This window comes from Sitodiplosis mosellana, unplaced genomic scaffold, assembly GCF_009176505.1.
Source record: "Sitodiplosis mosellana isolate CC-2019 unplaced genomic scaffold, AAFC_SMos_1.0 Smas_scaffold_6226, whole genome shotgun sequence".
Classification (NCBI taxonomy): domain Eukaryota; kingdom Metazoa; phylum Arthropoda; class Insecta; order Diptera; family Cecidomyiidae; genus Sitodiplosis; species Sitodiplosis mosellana.
The window spans coordinates 6,994,318-7,014,711 of NW_022601467.1; the positions used below are offsets into that span (position 1 = coordinate 6,994,318).

General features: G+C 37.1%; 4 protein-coding genes and 1 long non-coding RNA gene across 14 annotated transcripts; 4 read left to right on the top strand and 1 right to left on the bottom strand.

Moving 5' to 3' along the window:
- The first annotated feature begins 445 nt into the window (after positions 1–445).
- On the top strand, positions 446–2,202 carry LOC129579296 (uncharacterized). The gene is made up of 3 exons (XM_055469242.1): positions 446–887; positions 999–1,082; positions 1,237–2,202. Exons 1-3 carry the CDS (start codon positions 709–711, stop codon positions 1,595–1,597), a joined length of 624 nt encoding a protein of 207 aa, XP_055325217.1. The 5' UTR covers positions 446–708; the 3' UTR covers positions 1,598–2,202.
- Positions 2,203–4,374: 2,172 nt separating this feature from the next.
- LOC129579287 (uncharacterized) lies at positions 4,375–12,329 on the top strand. 9 transcript variants are annotated; one of them, XM_055469225.1, is made up of 8 exons: positions 4,375–4,575; positions 7,549–8,392; positions 9,248–9,362; positions 9,614–9,787; positions 10,441–10,577; positions 10,670–10,951; positions 11,055–11,832; positions 11,944–12,329. In XM_055469225.1, the coding sequence occupies exons 2-8, from the start codon at positions 8,348–8,350 to the stop codon at positions 11,970–11,972; spliced, it is 1,560 nt and encodes a 519-aa protein (XP_055325200.1). In that variant the 5' UTR covers positions 4,375–4,575; positions 7,549–8,347; the 3' UTR covers positions 11,973–12,329. The 9 variants fall into 9 exon arrangements, with proteins under 9 accessions (XP_055325200.1, XP_055325197.1, XP_055325192.1 ...); XM_055469222.1 differs by having other exon boundaries at positions 4,403–4,967; XM_055469217.1 differs by lacking the exon at positions 4,375–4,575 and adding an exon at positions 5,198–5,337.
- On the bottom strand, positions 4,640–6,276 carry LOC129579301 (uncharacterized). Of its 2 annotated transcripts, none has more exons than XR_008689222.1 (5): positions 6,148–6,276; positions 5,696–5,771; positions 5,152–5,606; positions 4,905–5,032; positions 4,640–4,782 (listed from the first exon to the last, which is right to left on the bottom strand). It is a non-coding gene; the product is annotated as an uncharacterized LOC129579301 (long non-coding RNA). The 2 variants fall into 2 exon arrangements; XR_008689221.1 differs by having other exon boundaries at positions 5,152–5,512; positions 5,641–5,771.
- A 266-nt stretch (positions 12,330–12,595) lies between the features above and the next one.
- Positions 12,596–18,319, top strand: LOC129579292 (uncharacterized). Its single transcript, XM_055469231.1, has 6 exons — positions 12,596–15,405; positions 16,288–16,420; positions 16,498–16,647; positions 16,720–16,847; positions 16,992–17,281; positions 17,351–18,319. The coding sequence occupies exons 1-6, from the start codon at positions 15,346–15,348 to the stop codon at positions 17,706–17,708; spliced, it is 1,119 nt and encodes a 372-aa protein (XP_055325206.1). The 5' UTR covers positions 12,596–15,345; the 3' UTR covers positions 17,709–18,319.
- Positions 18,320–18,464: 145 nt separating this feature from the next.
- Positions 18,465–20,372, top strand: LOC129579299 (glycine cleavage system H protein). Its single transcript, XM_055469246.1, has 3 exons — positions 18,465–19,610; positions 19,695–19,774; positions 19,868–20,372. The coding sequence occupies exons 1-3, from the start codon at positions 19,475–19,477 to the stop codon at positions 20,156–20,158; spliced, it is 507 nt and encodes a 168-aa protein (XP_055325221.1). The 5' UTR covers positions 18,465–19,474; the 3' UTR covers positions 20,159–20,372.
- The last annotated feature ends 22 nt before the right edge of the window (positions 20,373–20,394 follow it).

Genomic DNA, 20,394 nt, shown 5'->3' on the forward strand with positions numbered 1-20,394 from the left:
ATTGTTTGAATCTGCAAATAAATTGAGATCTTGATCCGGAATAAAATCAATTTTGATCGCATTTAATTGAGTCCAAAGCAATTTCATGATCTAATTATATGAAACGGTTTGTTACTAGGATCATCTTCCTCATTCGGCGACACGGCACTATCCCCTCGAAATCAATGACAACGCGCCAATCACATTTCGAATTCGCAAACACAAAATTTGCATTGTTTGACTTCAGCCGCCGCGAAAATGAATTCAGTTCGCACATTGCTCGGTCGCCGTATTCATAATCAACAACGAAAAAACACATAAATTCCGGATTTCAAATCGCATGTGTAATTTATTATTGTTATTGATCTTCTTGGGAGCTTGGGCTGTGTGTTATGACAAGTGTCATCAATTAGCTATCGCAAATTAGTGAATCGATGTTAAACGCCTATATAAGACGGATCATCGATGGACGACGGCATCAGTCTTTGGTCGAAAAAGTTCGTGTGATGATCATTTAAACAACGCATACGCGAAATACTCAACAGTGCCAAAAGATTTTTATAGCAAAGAGGAGAGACTCACGAAGTGATTGCTCCACTTTTGGATAGTAAAAAAAAAAATAAAGTAAAAGCGACAAAATTCTAAGTCGATTCAGTTGTGATAGAAAACAATTCGTTTTTGAACGTATTTATTCGTATCGGAAAATTAGAAAATAGATAAATTTGAAAAATGGGTTTGAAATTGTGCGGTGCCATCATTGTTGCTATAATGTTAACCTTTAACTGCAACATCTATGCAATTCCACTGTCCGAACTGATCAATGCCGATCAGGTGCCAACCTCTTCAGCCGAATCATCGGAATCAGGGTCTGGTGAAAACGCGACTGTCAATGGAACCAAAAAAGATCTGTAAGTTTTGATTACCTTTGTTTTTCTTTCAAATCAAATTTTACCAGAAATTTAGGGAAAAAAAATCGAGATAATTTTCATTTGATTGATTTCCATCATTGTTCATTTCAGATATGTAATAAAGGCAGTGGTTTATGAAATTGGCATTTTGACGGAAGCCGATGAAAATGCAACATCATCCGAAGAAAATTACTCGTATGTTTTTTATTTCATTTTCAAAAATCGTCCTCTTTTCTTTTCCTGAAAAATCAACTTCAATCTCTCTGCTTTCTCTCTACTGCATTTTAATCTAAATCTTTGAAAATGATAATAAAATAAGAAAAATTGTCATCTTGTTCTTTTAAAACAGCCACGAACGCGTTGACTTAACATTCTTCGACGCAAAATCAAATGGAAGTCATTTTGATTTGGGGCAAATTCCTTTGCCCGTGCAAACAAACGTGACTGGACAGGTGTTGACTGGAATTGCACCAATCGATTTGGGCACCATTCAAAATGCAACAGACATCCTGAGCACTTTGCCGCTGACAGGGACAATTGTCAACATCACCCACAGCGATACTTCGTTCATCAATTTGAGCCATCGGCCGAGCATCACCGAAAATGGTACCATTTTGAATCCAGCAGATATTGCCAAGATTCCCGGCTTAAACGGAACAAATCCCATATTGATAGACGCCAACTCTCCGGTCGAGCCCGATGACGAATAAGCTATTCCACATTTCTCATATTATTCCTATATCTTATTATATGAGTTCCATTTAAGAGACTGTGCGCATAGATCTTCGGACCAATTTATTTAAACGTTCCCCAAATTAGGTTTAATCCCAGCATTTCATAAAGTCTAGGCTTTTATTTATTAATATAGCAAACAAATCTAATTCTAAACGAAACGACAACGAACGAAAAACTGCATGCAGGAACACGCTGGAAATGATGTGCGAGCACATTATAGATTTGGTAATTTTTTTCTTCGGTAAATCGATTACCATGTTTGGGCGAAAAGTTGTCCATTTTTTTTGTAACCATAGCGAATCGAAGGTAGTTCGAATCTGCTATTTGTTAAATAGTTTGTACAATGAGATTGATGATACAAATTGAATGTTAATTGTAAATTATAAAATTCGACGGAAAAAAAACAAAGATGAGAAAAAAAAACATGCGACCAACGAAGTGATACGTAAAGATGCTTTTGAAGTGATATACCTATGTCAATACCAGAGGCGTTCGATATAGTAGACATTTTTTTTTACATATGTATTAGTCAAAAGCATGAAATAAGTTCAATAAAAAAAATAGAGAAAAAAAAACTAAATTGATCAGGGAATCCAATTATTTTGTGTTTATTTATGCTAATCTTGTATTTAAGATTCATTAGCTCATTCCAAATACTTATTCGCTTCATTCTACTTGTCAGTGGTTTGGAAAATATGCTGAGCCACGGAAAACTTCAACATCAACATTGAGTCAATGTCTCAATTCGATTTTTTTTTTTTGGTTTTTTTTACATCTTCTTTTCAAGTCAAGTTCAGCCAATGCAAATAAAAGTCGCAAGTTCTTTTAATTAATGCCACCATTTATAAATAAAACATGTGATCATTATTGAACGTGCTAATTGTATATTATACATAAATCCAAACTAATAAACAACGAGATCAAAAAATTGACGCATTGAGAATTAGATCATCGCGTATGAGATAATCATCCACGATAAATCGAATCACGTTTGCATGTTCATATATAAATGTGTAGCAGCAACCGTCAGCCGAAGTCGTTTATTTTTGTAACTAACAGCGAATAATGATCTCGTGCATGTAAAATTGAAGCTCCATTCATGGTCATATCAAAAAAATAGACATGATTTTTTTTCGTTCACTCGTATTTTTACTGGATTTATCTTTTTTTTTATTTCTCTTGTTGAATGTAATTTTTTTTACATCCATTTGCCAACAACACATCCACCATGTCAAAACACAACAATGTGAGCAACTTGTACTTTGTGCATCCGATTCCACACACAGAAGAAGAGAGAGAAAGAGTGTTTTTGTTTTCGCTGTGCGGAATTATATGGTGATGGGAACGCAATGGTCTCGTAATTGAATATGTACTTGACAATGTGTTGTATTCAATTGACATCAAGAGAGTATCACGATTGTTAATAATTCCGAACACGAACTTTTCACGAACATGTATATATAGGTACGTATGATATCCAAGCTTCAGTTTGGACTTTTTGCAACTTTATGCGTCAATGAAATTTGTTTCAATGAAACTGCTAAAAATCGCACTAATTCACATCGCAAGTGAATTTGCGTCCACGATGTGTCCAACGCTCAGAGAGCGTTAAAAAAACACATTGTTTACCCGAGAAACGACGGACCAAGGCACAAATTTTTTCTCTCTCACTCGATCTTGTTTGTGACGTGTGACGTGTGTTTATTTAATTTTCGACATTGAATTTATGTCATTTGTTTGCTTTTTTCGATTTGTCACAATATTTTAGTAATTGAAACACATTTCTCTCGGCTGAAAAAATGACGAGAGGAGATAAAGCGAGATAGAGGGAAAATAGATTCCCATCAATCGCATCATGCCCTCGAATTTAACCTTTGCTCCGAATATTGTAAGAGTATGATCAGCAATCAATAATGATTTGTTGAGCTGAGACTTGAGAATCTTTGCCCCACACTCACTATTGACTGTTTCAATGACGCATTGACATTTTTATCGACGATGACGAATTGAAAAAAAAAACTGCTTTTTCATCAAATTGCTATTTCCGCTCTTTCTACCCCTTTGAACGAATACTTTCGTTGCGATAAGTATTTCTGCTTACTCAAGATTGGTTACGGTTCTGAAAATTGATTTCGTTTTCATGTGCACTGTATCGCTGCCGCCGCCAACTACTACCGTATTTAAAGAATCGTTATCGTTTGCACCGAAATCACCACACTGTGTGATTTTTGTGTTTATCATATTCATCGTTGTTTATTTCGGATCGTCAAACGAATAAAGAGAAGAAGCAAACGAGAAAGAAGATCGGCATTCGGACAAAAGACACAAACAAATGCTTAGACATTCGAAAGTCGATCATCGGTGGTTACCATTAAATACAGTAATTATAAATGTATGTTCTGCTGCAGTGCATCACGTGTGTTTTATAATACGAACACTTTTTGTTATCTCTTTTCTACCTAGTCTCATCCACAGAGTCTAACTGCCATTTTTTCGGTTATATTATTTATTGCTGTTATTATTATTAAAGGTAGTGTGTGTGTGTGTGTGTATGTGTGTGTGCTTGTGTTTTTTTCTTCTCATTTTGCTCGTTTTGTGGTTGGTGAAGCGTTGATAATATCTGCGAGCGTGCGCCCATCTACCGTATTCTATATAGTTTTGTTTTTATTTTTTTTTTTTTTTTTTTTTTTTTTCGTGTAAAGTAAGTACATTATGCGACCGAGTAGTTAAAAAGTACTGAGAGCTCAGTCAGTGCATTGCAAACGTGTAATTCTGATGCTAGACGCGGATCAGTCAGTCGGTCGTTCGGTCCGGTACGTGTGTTCATGGCAATTACACAGTTATAAGTGTTCTTGTAAACACACATCAGTGTTTTGGAGCAGCAGTTTTCCAAGTAGTCAGACTACAGACGTGCACGAGATCGTTCTCTCGAACAATTTGGTGCATTGAATTTGTGCGCTTAAGTGGACTAACCTTTTTTTTTAGTTTTTTTGAAACATAATTTTTTGCTCACATAGGTGATATTCATAGATATCGCTCCAAATTGAAAGTACGGCTGGCTGGCTGGCTGACTGATGGTTCACAGAAATATTGCGTATACGTTTAAATTAGTTAAGATTCAGTTTTTGATTCAATCAAATTTTTTGGTCCATAAAAAAAACTAAACAAGAAATTTAAAAAAAAAGAAGAAGAAGGGAAAAAGTTAATTTGCCAGTTCAGATTTAGTGTGTGAGTGTGTGCGTGTGTGTATGTGCGAAAAATTGTTTATTAAGAAACATTCACCGGCAATGATGTAATAACGTTAGCCATTTGGTGGTGCTGTGTTTATCCGGCATTGGTTTTGTTGTAAGTCGTTCAGCAATCATTTTTGTTTTTCGGTCCGTGCATATGTTTAATCGCGGTAGCTAGTGCTGAGTTGCAACGAAAAAAGCAAAACAAACGGATCGCATCAGCAAATATCAAAATCAATAAGGCTTGTGATTCAAACAATAAAATTTCATTCCAAAGTGTATAAATATATATGTTATACCAAGCAAGTTATCAAGCAATAAATATTCGTCATGTTTACAGGCGATAAACTCCAGTGTTTGGCGAGGCATTGAGCACATCGCATCGTGAAATACAAAATCTGTGTATAAAAAAGTTTAAATTTGCCAAATAATGGCTTCTTTTTTTTCCGTACACACAATAGAATATTAACAACAGAAACCGATATGTGAGTTGGGATCTTCATTGGAATTGAAATATTTGTATTTGAAATTGGCTCTCTCTCTCTCTCGCTCGCTCGCGTTGATAAGATTTCAGCCTTGTTCGCTATTCTTCCTCCCGCTCTTGTTCATTCGTTCGTTTTGCTCACTGGAGCACCCTGCACTCTCTCACGCGTTCTCACACTTAGCGGCGACCAACCCAATTCCAATTCGAAACCACAATAAACGGGGAATTGCCAAAGTGGAAACAAAACGAAAAAATGTAAACATTTGCATACTGAAACGATGATAATAAAATTTATATATTTTACTTTTCGTAAGTCGAAATTGTTCAGTATTAGCGCTCGCATTAATTGATGCACGTACACACATGTTTCGGATTTTGTATGTTGTCCGTTGTCTTTGAATTGCTTCCAATCTTCACGAAATCTGTGCGTTGTTGCTGGTTGTGTTTTCATTTTCGGGGATTTATTTCGGTTGTTGCGCGTGATGTGTACATTTTGTGATCATACAAATAGATAGACAAACGAAATCATTTATGTTAGTAAACAACGAGCTGTGAACAGTACGACAGGTAATTGTGATTTAGTGCGGGACATGAAAAACGATGACGGAGGAGAATTTCAAACAAAAAAGCCAACATACTATTGAACCAGCGAACAAACGAACGAATGAGCGTGCATACATATTTCAATTTTGACTTTAATGGATTCCAATCGGTTGGTTTGCTGTTGTGGCATTCTCTCTCTCTCTCTTTCCATCGCTTGACCATCCACCTTGGAATCGCACGTATATATGAATTATGCTTAAAGTAATACATTGCGTTTAATTGACACATTCCGCAATCCTAACAAACCAAACCGGTGACAAAAATTACACACATTAATATTTTAAGTAAATTTTAATGACCCAACAAATTAAAAGTCGACGGTCCAAACGGCTTGGAGAAAAAAAAACGGTGTGTTTTATTTTTCCTTTCTGCTGCCAAGTTGGGACATGGAACATTTTGGATAAGACGATTTAATTGCGTTGTGCGCCACGCCATCCAATGTGTGTGTGTGTTGTTATTATTTTGTATTTGGTTTTTTTTTCTGTCGTTCGGTGAACAAGCGTGCGAGTACGAGCGCGCTCGCGACTTATAAACGAACAAGTGAACGAGTGATTGAAGCGAGTGCAATCGACACAACCAACGACAACAAGAACATATCGTGTGTGCGCAAGTGTTTCATGTATCGAATTTCGTCATTGATTCAAACGATTGTGTACAATTTTCTATAGTGAATGAATTCTTCGACAAGTGGTGCATAATACAAGTAAATGTCCATTGAAAATCTGCATTCTACCTCTTTTTTCTGCCCCGGTCGAAATGGAATAGAAGGCAACAACAACACAAACAGCGGCTATCGCTTAACAAATCGTAAAAAAGCTATTTTGTATTGTGCAATAAATAAAATAGAATTGAAACGATGCGGCCGAATAATGCATTTACAAAGATAGATAGAGAGAGAGAGAAAGAGAGAGAGAGAGAGAGAATGAAAGGGTGATGAGCCCGTCCCAGCTAATTAAAAAAGTTTGCACACGTTGTTTGATTGTGTATGAGCATTCGCGCACATTAAGGAATAAACCGAAAGTAATGTTAATCGCAATGCAAACGGTACCCAAAACGAACAAAAATTATTATTCAAATGAAAAAAAAAGAACTGCGAACTTGTGTGTGGTGACACACAATATTATTGTAAGATATGAAATCGTGCCTGCAACAACAAAAAAATACCGATACCGAGCGGCAGCCTAGTGAAGTCGAACAAGCAGCGGCAATGGCAACCGCAAAATAAGCAATAATTTTTCATGTACACATATCTCTCACATTCGCGGCGGCGGCGGCGACGGTGTCGTTGACGAGATACAGCTACAATCATAAAGATACACTCCTCCAGAGTGAGAGCTGCGCTTACTCTCTCTGTGTGTGAATCACTACATTAAAAATAAAATAAAAAACAACAACAATAACAACAATCGAAACAAGAAAGGCGCACATTTTTATTTTGTTTCATCGTTTAAATTTTTCATTTATTTATTACTGTGCACAAGTGTGCGATACGTGTTTCATTTCATTTCATATTTCAAATAATTCGGGTTTTTTGTTTGTTTTATTTCTTTTTCGCGTCATTTAAAGTAAAGAAGAAATATTAATTTTTTTTTCTCTCGTGTAATTTCAGACTGAACAAATCCTTACTCTTTCGCATTGCTGCCGCCAAACAATGATCACATTTTGGACGGACGCGATTGATATGCAAATGTGTGTGTATGAGAGCTGTTGATGTCCGTGTAGAGAGTACTATTTCTCACCTGTTTCCCGAAACGATCGCAACAAACGGGCCATAGACATAGGCTTTATAATGCGCAACGCTCTTTTCAATTAGACGATTTCGAACTGTGTGCCGCTTTGTGTCATTTAAATAACAACACTGTTTGCGCATAAACCAATCGAATCAACCGTCCATCAAGTTCACCAGTTTGCCGAATTTTCGTTCTTGTCGCCAATCAGCACTGGACCATCAACGTGCTGTGGTTAACGGAAGAATTCAATCGTGCCTCATCGACAAATAATTACGTAGTGTTATCGACACATTTCTCGGGTAAATGTGAATATCGATTATCATAAACAAGCAAGCAGTCAGAAGTGATTCAACGAAATTGGTGGAATTTTGTGAGAGTTTTCGTTCGGTTATCGTGTGCATCTATGAATTGAATGAGATTCAGTGTGAAAAAGAAGCAAAGAGTAATGAAATGATTAGATGGCTTTGGCCGAACAGACACATTTTCGGCAGTGATGTGATGCATTGAAACATTTTTACCAGCCAGTGTAAAATACATAATCATAAAAAGTTCTTCAATCATTTCGTTTAGTTTTGTCCCTCTTAGTGTTCATGTGCCGTCGTTGTTTTGTTTTTGTTTTCTTTCGATTGCAAGTGAATTTCAATTTCTAGTTTAAATTGTTCAACGGTTCAATCGACCATGGCTACGCGGGCTATTGTGATTTTAATCGCCATCTGGTGTGTTGTAAGTATAACATTTCATTCATAAATTGGATATTTGTCCATTTCACAAGCATTGGATGGTTTCGGCTTCAATAAATTGCTGTGCACATTTCTAACGTGACACAATTGTGGGTGACGTTATCAACAAGAAGAGAAAAAGAAGCAAAACCACTTATCTCTCTGCATATAATGGAAAACAGATTACGAATAAATTAAATGAAAATATGTACGAACGTTTATCGCACTGATGTAAAATCCCGGCTGATAAACATCTTCTTCTTATCAAAAACACATTTAATCGCATTGCAAATAGACATACATTTTATCAGGCTAATGTTGTTGTACTACACATTGTCTTTCTTTTCTTTCAACTGTTCCTGGTAAACGGTTTGTAAATAAATCAAAAACCGCAGAAACAAACATTCGCCCCCTCTACTATCACACAGATTGCTTTGAAATTCAGATCCGTTTCCCTGTTGGAATTTCACAGCGTTGTTCGTTAAATGAGACGTGACATTGAGAGAACACTTTGCAATGGAATCGATTGATTCACCATCCGAATGCTCGCCACTAAACTCTGAAACAGACAATTCAATCAGTCAATGCTCACAAAAAGCAATCAACTGAAAAGAATCTAGTAATTTGTCAATTAACCACTTGTCACCACAAGGTGTGTGCGGGATTGTCGATATGTGCGCGAGCGCGCGCGTACGCAATTAATTGATGCATGACACCCGAACCCGAAATTATTGAATTAGAAATAAAGCATTTGTGTGGCCACCGCCGTTTTTTAATCGATGTGTCTATGTGTTGTGCTATTGTTTCTATTTTGAACTAATATTTGGTTTCCGTTTATGTCTCTCCTCTCTCCCGACAGATTCAAGGTTTCGCCTATGGAATAATGTCCATATTGGCATTGCTCGCCCATGATTGTCAACTACCCATGAGACAATCCAAAATTCCGTACTTAATGTATATTATCTTCTTTAGAGGTAAGTAGAAAAAATAAAATACCAATTCGTCAATGGACCCGCATTTTTGCTGCTTCAGCCAAACACCAAACGCCAAACAAAAGCATGTTTCTATTTACTCGAACTATACAAATTGCGATACCCTTAATTCATCATTGTCATCGGAATCAATGTGTGAAAGACAATGAAAGGATTAAGATGAAGCGAGCACATGGATTCATATGGTTTGTGCTACAAAAATAAAGCGATAATCGGTTCATTTCTATTTTCAGATCAGCGATGCGATCTAAATCAACGAATTGATTGGAATATTGTGGCGGATATTCCACCGCCGACGGAACCAATTTGGCCGTCTGTTACTCAAGTTGCATTTAGGACAAATATCATAGCCTTTGTCTACCTTACGCTCAGCACCATTTGGATTATTACATCACTCATGCTAATTGGTAAGCAGCAGCACATTCTATCGCAATCATATTTGAGTTTGTCATTTGAGCACACTTACATGTACTTCACTTATCTGGGCTGATGTGCTGGGCTAGCAAATGCTCTCTGTCAATCACACGCGCGCGCACGCGCACGCACGCAAATTTAACAAAAGAAGAATACAATGGAATAGTTTGTCCATGTCGCCGTTGCTGCTTCTGTTGCTTCTATTGTTGTATCTGATTTGTGTGTGTGTATGTGATTGCAAGCGCGCACAATGCAATCGCTGTGAAAAGCATTTATGCATGTAAAAGTCAATATATAATTGCACAATGATTCGATTATTTGTGAGAGATTGCCAATGACTTCAGCCAGAAAGCGAAAAGCAAAACAAACGATGCGGTGAAGTACATGAATTCAAACGTGTTTAATTTCAATTCATTACTATAATCCGTTTGGTGGTACTATGATCGATCGCATGTACCTCCATACCTCTTTTTTTGATCAATTCAATAAACACAATAATTATATTGATTAGTGCTGGCACATTAAGCCACACACATAAATGTAATGGAATTTTGGTGGTTCTCGCGCTCTACGTCTTTACCTTTGATCTCTTACTGATTCCATTGAGCATATAATCTTGTTTTTCTTTCGATACATAAATTTCCAGTTGGTTGCTTCATGGCGTGTTTACAGCGAGTCGCTTACTATTTACTTGTTATGCCGTGGGCCATCTTCACCACTCTTACCTCGATTCTGGATGTGGTCGCTGTCGGCTTTTTCTTCTATGATCTGTTTAATACATTGGTTCGTATGGAAAAACATAAAATACTCACTTGACATGATCTTCTTTTGTTCTCTCCGCAAAACGATGAATAAATTTGTTTGATTGTGAATAGAATACAGAATCGTTCGTGCACCACATGGAAATGCAAAATACATCCACCGAATTTGCGTCGCTTTTGATTAGCGCAAATATTCTACCGATTCCGGCTGTGATAATGCTAATTGTCGCTGGACGTGGCTTCATATTCTGGTGCTTCAACATTCTCAGCATACCGATTGTGTTGGCATACATGAAAAACATCCTGTATGGCAGCAAACGGACGGCAGAGGCTAGTGATGAGCGTGATTTTCAATATGCTCGCAGTCACGCACACGGAAATAACAACATACTCGAGGTACTTGCAAGAAATGAGGTGTATTGTACACTTACATAATGATTTGTTTACACGACAAATTTTCATTATTTTAATTTTGTTTTTTTTTTCTCTCCGTCTTCAGAGTCATTTTCCCTCAACGGAACGCAGTCGATACAGTGATCCAAGCTATTATCATCAGTATCAGTATGATAATATGAGCTATCAACAGGATAAATATGATTTGAGCCGAACGATCGGCAGACGATACATTGAACCATTGAAAGGTGAAACGATCGATGAACCCGATAATCATGCGAAACGAATGGCCATATCGAGAAACAGTAGCAACGAAGACAAATCATCGAAAAAGTCTTCGTGGAGCGATGACAGTGGCCATTCAACAAGTACCGTACACTTGGCACAAACAGCTAGCATGGCAGCCAGTTCGAATGGCGGCGGATCAAAAATGGATACGGATGCCAGGTCATCGTCGTACAATTGGCGGGAGATGCCAACTGATGCAGTATTGAAAATTGAACGGCCACATTTCCGTTTGCCACACAAACCGTCATTGTTGAAAAAATTATCGGATTCATCGTATGTACCACCATCAGAAGAACCGCATCATCAAACGGCTCATCAGTACACCGGCGGTGAAGAGCTAAGAAGTCAATTGCCTTGGTCGTATTTCGGCGGTGCACGACGATCGGATGCCATCAAACCGAAGAAATCATTTGTTGAACTTCGTGATGATGAAGATTTGCCACCAGTACCTGTGCCTGATTATACGATGAAATTTCCGCCAAGGGACCAACAGGGTCGTCCATTGAATGGCAATGAACGTCGTCGTGTCGTGCCAGCGAAAAAATTCATTAATCCAAAACGGGGAGCGGTGACCAGCCGAGAACACGAACGAAGTCGTAAGTGATGATGTTGTACATAGCATTCCATTTATGTTTTTTTCTATCGCTTTTATTGTTCTACTTCCTTCGATATTTCGCAATTGGATTTCGTGTGTTTTACGGTTACAGAATGGAGCGGCCCAGAAGTTCGATATTAATCAATTGGATTTGAGACACACAAACTCAAGCTCACATACGCACACACACACACAAACTGTCGATCGGAGGATTGATGAGATCATCTAAAATGTCGTGCGAGATGAAAACTCTCTTGAACGATCTGCCCTTGGAATACATAATTCACCGAATGTTTTCGATTGAACGCGCGCGACATTCCATTTTGCATGCAGTCATAACTTAGGTTACCGTAATTCAAATAATAATAACAAAAACAACAACAACAACAAAACCCAAGATCTAGTATATTGATAAACCGTTGAAGAATTTCATTTTCGAATTTTTATTTATTAATAAGCAAAAAAAGCAACAACAATAAAAAAAACGTGTTAGGTGTACACTATATTGTTTTTTTTTCTTCGTACACACTAAATGATTAATTAATTTCTCTCGTCGTTAATATATATATAGAAAGATATAATAGTTATTATGGAAACGAATTATTATCGTTTGCTGCGATTGTATCTTGAATAAAGGAATTAAAAAAATAGTTTTTTTTTCTTGCTTTTACATGAATGTGATAACATTGCGTTTGTAATAGTAATTCGGTGCTATTTCGTGAAATTCGCCAAGATTGGTGTGCAGATGTGTATGTGTTCGAAGTGAGTGTGAGTATGTTGATGGTCAGTGAAGATTCTTTCAAGCGAAATGAACAGTCTTGCGATATGATTTTGTTACCATTCGCTGGTTTTGCATTGTTGTACCCGATGATAAATTGACTATTCGTTCAAGGTGATGATTATTAAGAAAATTCATTAAATATTTGAACTGTTATTCATTCGCATTGAGGTGTTTTTTTCTCTTCACCACAGTATACACCGAAATTTTCATGTGTGCTTTTTTTTAGCTGTCCGTTGTTTTGAACGTTTTTGCATTTCATCTTTTTCACACAAAGGATTTTGTATTCGGCCAGATGATGATAAAATGAATGTTTGTGATGTCTGTGTGTCACAATGATGTTTACTTAACCCGAACACACGGTTTTTTTTGTCATTCTTTTCTCAATTTACCTGCGTTTTTTTTTCTTATTTGGCGACTGTTTTGTATTTGTGCGCGATTCGGCAGCACATTTTTTCCGTTGTTGTTGTCATCTCGTCGCTCCCTTGCTCTCTCGCTCCCATCAAAGGGTATCACCGATAGCGTAATTTTGAGGACATGCACACAAAATCACCAAGCGTTGATATCACGAAGTATTAAAACATAGCTCTTACTATTTTCGTTCGTTCTCTGTCTGCTGTGGCAAATTGATAATTGAGCGCTTTTGTCATAAATAAAATGAATCAACAACAACAACGACAGCAGCAGCAGAAGCAACAATTTTTTTTGTACAAATATCATACGACACACATTCTAAAATGGTTCTACGACTGCAATTTGCAAAAATTCTCATGATTCATGGTCACGTCCCGTGAGCTGAACGGGAATAATAATGACTGAAAAATGAAACTAAGTTGCAAGTAAAATCTCGACAATTGCTGACGCGATTCGCTGCTTTCCTCCAAAAACAACACCGAAGAAACGTTTTTTTTTTCATTGTGCTCTCTTCCATTAAAATCAGATCAGGCAAAACAAAAGCATTTGGCTGTTGTTCATTGTTAAGCTCTTGTTTATACGATTCACTTTCGTTGCAATCAAACGATGACTGTAATCACCGATCGAAGCTATGGATTTTGATTTATTTTCATTATTTGAAAAAGATAACGTTATTGATCGTAGAACTGGAAATGTCTAGGGCATATTTTTGTATGTGATATGTGATTATGAATATGTCGGATATGTTTATTGTCATGAAAATGTGCAGAGCTGTATTGTGTATGTGAGAGATGTGGAAGTTGCTTTAAATACGTTGGTATACCATAAAAAAACATGTAATTAGGTTGATCGCCGAATGTCGAAAATCGAACAAGTGATGGACCGCGATTAGATCGATGCAAATTCATTTGGAGCGAGAGGAAAAAGAGTGTAAAACCCCCAATGTCATGACCCATGTCGAAGCGATTGTAACAAGTGTAAGCTTGAGTGATTCGACGAATTATTGAATTAATTCTTATTATCAACTCTTTGCGAAGCATTCTTCAAAAATACAAATCAGAAAACGGTCGGCCGGGGCTAATACATCTGACAAATGTGTGTGTTTTGTGTTCGCGTATTTACTCACCGAATCATCCCGTCGTCGTAGCATATGTGAAGATTATTGTCATCATCGTGCGCGCGCACACAGACTGCAAAAAATACATCACCATACAAACGGCGACGGCGGTGGCACATTTCTCTTTCTGCGCGCGCGATGGCGGTATTGTTTCTATCTACCTATTGTCAATATCGAATTGTACTAGCTTCGTTTCCCCATTTTTATGTTTTAAGCTGTGTGTTTTCGTTTTCTTCTTCTCATTTCACTCTTCGTTCGTTTTCAACCAGCGTCTAGAAATCATTCAGTGTTTCAAACATTTTTTTTCCGAACTGTCGGCATATCGAAATGTGCCTTCGCTGCTTATTTGCCTTCGCATTATGGCGGCGATCGAGCTCAATTCGTAAGCGGCTGCACCATTCTGAAAGATAGAAATGAAAGGGGAAAAAGCAGCAATATTCTGGTTATTGTTCTGACAATCATAAGTAAAAGTTAGTGAAACAATTGAACTATTTGTGATGTGATAATCATGTGTTGAATAACGAATTTTTGACGATTGAATTTTGTGCGAAAGAGCAAGGCAACCAAGCCAAGGAGCACACACACACACACACGGCAAAGTGTACAATCTTTGAGTTTGATAACAATAAAATAGCAATGCTGTCGTGATGCGACACGGTGGATGCCAACAAGAATAACCCACCACACATGTGCAATATTTGGACATATTTTTTTTCTGCCTCGCTCTCGTCGTATGTAGAATAATAATTTGGTGCTTATTGAACTGCTGTTTGCAACAACACATCGAAATAACGTGCTATCAGTTGTCATTTGTCTTTCGAATGGTGCGCGAAAAGATAAATAGAGCTGCTGCTACCGAATTCTATGGTATATTGATCGGAACACGAACAAACGAAAAGTCTGGCAAAAAATTAATAAATCGATTCAATGCCTGAATTTGCTGTTGTGTGTGCATTGTATCCAGGTGATCACATTGTCGACGCAGTAATTATGGCGATCAATTCAAACGCGTCCTTTTTTAAATAAACACAATTGTGAATTGAGTTATTTTTACAAAAGATAAAGAAACACGCGTGATAGAATTAATTCTCTTTTATTTTGTGCTCTTTTTTTGACGCAAAAAAATAATAATAATAAAAACGGCACTGCAAAAAGCAACGACAGTAGACGAATAGCGATTAAAGGATTGTGTTGTTGAAGGTGAAATGTATAAATCGTATGGACTTTTACGACCACTCGTTGTGTTCGCTGGAACCATTGGCATCGTAAGTTAGCGAAATAAACAATAAAAAATGAATTATAACTGAGTACCTGCGAACAAAAGTCATTTGTATGGAAACCGAACTAACTGATTTTAACCGATTCTAGACGATTTCATGCCATGAAATGCATGTGTTTCGTTTCATTAGCGGTAACGTACAGCTAATTGATAAAAAGGAAATGAGTTTGTGGAACTCAAGAAGCTCGAAAGCTTATTTGACTATCTTCTACGTACCCGAAGCCTTCGATTACCAATAAGACGTAAATTGAGAAAAATAAAAGGGATAAGGGATATAAAGCGGCTGAGTACATTTTCATTCTAAGATATTCACATTTTTATAGTTGCCTCGAAAAGCGATTTGGATTTTTTTTTGGTACCTACAGCAAAATGAGTTTGCCAACGTAAACTATTTTTTCCATTGTATAAAGAATTTTAGACAAAAAAAACCACTACATTTCGGTAATTCGGTTCAGTTTCCATGCAAATGACTCATGTGTATTGTTACTGTTACATATTCAATCGAATTCACGCCACACTTCGTGTAATACTTACTTATTTGTTCAGTTTTTTTCTCTGTGTTCTGCTCTTCGTCACTCACTTACTCACTCACTCAATTGATATTTTTTAATTGATTCTGACGGTAACTAAAACGTTTGTTTTTGGAGTTGAATGATACGCCGTCGTTTCACCTACATATTACGATGTTTTGTTACACATATTTACTCGTTTACGTAAACATAGACGCACACATTCACCTGTTATTGCTCGTGTTTTCATTCAAAAGAAGAAGACAGAAAAGAAATACAAAGAAAAAAACAACAACAACCAGAACCAAGTCATCTCAAACGGTCCAACCTCAATAAAATAATTTTGTGCTAATTTTCAGCTACAGTCGCTAATATGGATTGCAATGTCAATTATGGCGATTCTCGCCTATTTTTGTGTGTTCAATTTTCGTGGCATGATTGCATCGCTCGGTACTCTAACCGAGTTAACACTTTTCCACATGTATTTTCACGGTAATTTGCATTCGTTTTTCCTTTAGAACCAACATCAAATACAAATGTGTGCTAATTATGGTTGTTGATTTTCACAGGTCCATGTCCACAGTCAGGGATGCCAAACATCGATTTCAACTCGATTAATCGGCTAAATCTAATCAAACCACTGCAAATACACATTTGCATGTGGGTTTATTGTGCTATCTCAACGTTGTGGCTTATCAGCTCGATAACACTGTTAACAAGTATGTGTGTGACATTGCGTTAATATATTCATAATCAGTGCTAATGATTGCTCAATCACTTCTTCATGGTAGGTGTTCGTTATGTAAATCTTCGAAATGCCAACTATTTTCTATTCGTTTGGATTTTCCTAACGGTTGGCATATCGATTATGGATTTGGGGCTGGGCGTTGCCTTCGGAATTGATTATGACACATTGAGGGTAAGGTTTATTTTAAGGAGGTACTTTTTTTGAATCATTGATCGCATATCTCATTTCATTTAAAATAAAAGGGATAATTGTTTCATTCGCAATTTTCTTTCCTCCCCAAACTTATTTTCAAAAAAAAAAACAAAACAAAAACAGCATGAGTCTCATGGTATTCCAGTCGACGACATGGCCAGCACGGCGCAGCCACATTACTTGGTCGTGGCGGCACGTACAGCAGCCGGCATAATGATGAGCGTGGCACTGCGTGGATACACCATTTGGCTGATTAATATTGTGCTGTGCATTTACTTCTTCACACAAACATTCAAAATATCCGATTACAATCGCATCAAAGCGGCCATTTCGAATCCAATGTTCGTTTCACCAAACGGAACAATGCGCAAAAAGTTGCCTCAAAATCATCAAAGTAGTCCATACACAGACAAGTTAGTTCAACTGTCAATATTCTCAGTATCCATTCGCCGGATTTAATAGTTTCGACTTGTCCATTTCAGAGATGATCAATGGATTAGCTCACTGCACAACTACAGTTACCAAACGAATTCGGTGGATCGACCGTCAAAGGATTCGACTCATCGACAGAATCAAGCGGCCGCTTTATTCGAAGAACGAAAGCGACACTATGAAGCACAGCAATTGAACTATTTACGATACATCGATAAATTGAATGGCCGAAAGTCCCGTGGAAATTCAACGCTCAATGGCCACGTGATGAATGGCGGTCAAATGGCATCGAAAAAACGCCGTGAAATACATTTACCAGAGCCTGATTATAGCCCAAATATTCATAGCGGTGATTCGTTTGAAACGCGACCACCATTGCGATCAGCTCTTCGTGCATCACGTTACTAATCTTTAGCAATTAAAGCAAAGTAAAGTGCATCGCAAAGACAATTTATGATTGAAAACAATAGAAAAAAGGAGAATACTGTCAACGAAAACGCACAAACCAAAACTTTACGTTAAAACTTTTAGACATTAGATAGTTGAATTGATGTGGCGAAGTACAAAAAAAATTTAAAATGGAAAAAGCCGAAACGAAAACCGATATCAAATGGAATGCATCCAAGATACGAATATATTCTCTGCATTTTTTTCTCCATTGAATTGAATTAAACTCAAATCAGATTTGTATTACGAACATGACCTCAAGACGTGTGTGTGTGTTCAGCAACAATATCAGCTCAGTGAAAATCGCACTCATCGAACACATCAACTACAATGTTAATCGAATGCGCTAGAAAATGGGAGCTCGATTTTATTAATAGTGAATTTAATTTTATAATTCAAACAACATCAATGGCAACAGAAATAGCGACAAGAATCATTCACATTGAAATAGAAATTGTAGTGAGAGTTCAAGACGCCATGTAATTGTGGATTTCTAGAAATCAAAGTCAAAATGGAATACGACATTATTATTTGAAATTATAAAATAAAGTTATCATAACATATTTACGAAACGTGAATTGGCCTTATCAATGCTCCCCCTCGAATAGGTCGCACACATCAAAACTGTAAAATAACATAAACACACATCAAGTACGAATTCTCAATAAATTGCGTCAATTTTCCATACAAATATTTCTCCCGTGCCCAGAATAATAAGCCTATCTGACGAGAGCAATCCGAGTATCATTCAGTTTTTTTTTCTTTCTTTTCATTCCTTCACTGATGATATTTCCTTCTGATCTCATTGAAAATCAAGCAGATAGCATGACAAATGGCAACACGATTAATTTTTTTCCCTGCTAGTTACTACGTTTTGCTGCTGTGTTCATTGAAGTGAAAATAAGCATGTTTATTCGGTTATCTATATAAACGAAAAATTGTGTGAACGAAGGGAAAAAACTGTTGACCTATAGCCACGGATTATCGATACAGCATGCCAATGAGAAAATTGAACAGGGTCGCTTCGAAACAAGATCAATGAAATAAAACAAACAATTACGCATTATTGTCCAGTGTTTTGTTAATTCGGAACAATTGAAAAATATTTAGTTGGAAAAATTTTCCCAACTAAAGTCAATTGAATTCAGCGATAAAATTGACAAAATTTGGTAAATAGATTTATGGCGCGAAAATGTCCCGTATTTTTCAAATTGTAAACCGCACACGATGTGTGACAGTACAGTACGGTACAGTGTAGTGGATGCGGTTCTTGTCGCAATGTGCTTTGCTGTTGTTGTTGTTGTTTTGCTTCTTCTTCTTTCGCTTTTTTTTTTCTACTAGCGATGACATTAGATGTCATTTGTGTATTGTCGTCTCGCTCAAATACTGAGATCGGTTGTTATCACTTCAATGCGAAACTGTGTTACATTTCAAAAAATTGCTTATTTGTGAAACAGTCGTAAGCTGGATTCAACTTCATCAACAGATTGAGCTGTAATTCTCTGTCTTGTACACTAGTGTTCACGATCGATCTTCATCAGTTGAACGAGATACTTTTTTTTGTTCCTTTTGTGTTTCGACAGCGAGAAGTTTTGAATCAACCGAAAAAATAATCGTACACACGAGCTGCTCTTGGATCCGAAAAAAGAAGAAGATAGACGGCTGATTTACTGAGTAGTCATTGTGAAGAGAAATCAAATAAAATAGAAACAATAACAACAACAAAAATGGTTTTGTGTCAAGTAATTCGTGTATCGTCAACGGTTGGCGTAAATGCACTGACCAAATTCGCCAAATTCAATGCACACATAAAATATTTGCCAACCATTAGACATTTCAGTGCATCGCCGGCACTTTTCACAGGTAACCAATTCGTTTTTTCCCTCTTTTCATTTTCATTCCGTTCAATCGAAATATAAATGAAAATGCGTTGACTAAAATTCGTAGGTAGAAAATACACGGAAAAACACGAATGGGTTCAAGTAAATGGCGAAATTGGTGTGGTTGGAATTTCGAACTATGCTCAGGTATGAAGTGAATGCGGCCAAATGTCACTTTGAACCACAGTTCAATTTCTAAATGATGCGGTTGTTGTTTGTTATCTTGAATTTTTTTTTTAGGAGGCCCTTGGTGACGTTGTGTTTGCACAATTGCCTGATGTTGGCGCCGTTTTGTCACAAGGCGACGAGTGTGGCGCATTGGAAAGTGTGAAAGCGGCCAGTGAGTTGTATTCGCCGGTGTCGGGAACGGTCACTGAAAAGAATTCCGAAGTCGAAGAAACGCCTGGTCTTATCAACAGCTCGACATATGACAAAGGCTGGCTGTTCAAAGTGAAGCTCAGCAAACAAGACGAGGTCGACACACTCATGAACGAAGAAAAATACGACGAATATCTCAAGTCATCACATTAAAAGCAACATCAACACCAATGCCAATCGCATACGATTCAAAATCGTTTGTGTGTTTGTTTGTTTTTTTTTATACAAAAATTCAAGTTTTGCTTATTTAATTTTAATTCTTAATTAAGAGTTGTTGCTGTCGATTAGCACAACAGTAAACTGAGTTGAGCTTGATCGTAATACCCCCTAAAAATAAAACGAGAAAAAAAACATGTTCATATGACAATTTTGCTGAATCTTTTTTTTTC

Bases quoted from the DNA above. Each gene is read 5' to 3' on its own strand.
- LOC129579296 (XM_055469242.1), top strand. From the start codon at position 709: ATGGGTTTGAAATTGTGCGGTGCCATCATTGTTGCTATAATGTTAACC. The intron at 888-998 runs GTAAGTTTTGAT...TGTTCATTTCAG, and splicing joins AATGGAACCAAAAAAGATCT to ATATGTAATAAAGGCAGTGG. The intron at 1,083-1,236 runs GTATGTTTTTTA...CTTTTAAAACAG, and splicing joins TCATCCGAAGAAAATTACTC to CCACGAACGCGTTGACTTAA.
- LOC129579299 (XM_055469246.1), top strand. From the start codon at position 19,475: ATGGTTTTGTGTCAAGTAATTCGTGTATCGTCAACGGTTGGCGTAAAT. The intron at 19,611-19,694 runs GTAACCAATTCG...TAAAATTCGTAG, and splicing joins ATCGCCGGCACTTTTCACAG to GTAGAAAATACACGGAAAAA. The intron at 19,775-19,867 runs GTATGAAGTGAA...TTTTTTTTTTAG, and splicing joins GAATTTCGAACTATGCTCAG to GAGGCCCTTGGTGACGTTGT.
- LOC129579287 (XM_055469225.1), top strand. From the start codon at position 8,348: ATGGCTACGCGGGCTATTGTGATTTTAATCGCCATCTGGTGTGTT. The intron at 9,788-10,440 runs GTAAGCAGCAGC...ATAAATTTCCAG, and splicing joins TACATCACTCATGCTAATTG to TTGGTTGCTTCATGGCGTGT. The intron at 11,833-11,943 runs GTAAGTGATGAT...TTACGGTTACAG, and splicing joins CCGAGAACACGAACGAAGTC to AATGGAGCGGCCCAGAAGTT.
- LOC129579292 (XM_055469231.1), top strand. From the start codon at position 15,346: ATGTATAAATCGTATGGACTTTTACGACCACTCGTTGTGTTCGCTGGA. The intron at 16,421-16,497 runs GTAATTTGCATT...TGATTTTCACAG, and splicing joins TTTCCACATGTATTTTCACG to GTCCATGTCCACAGTCAGGG. The intron at 16,848-16,991 runs GTAAGGTTTATT...AAACAAAAACAG, and splicing joins TTGATTATGACACATTGAGG to CATGAGTCTCATGGTATTCC.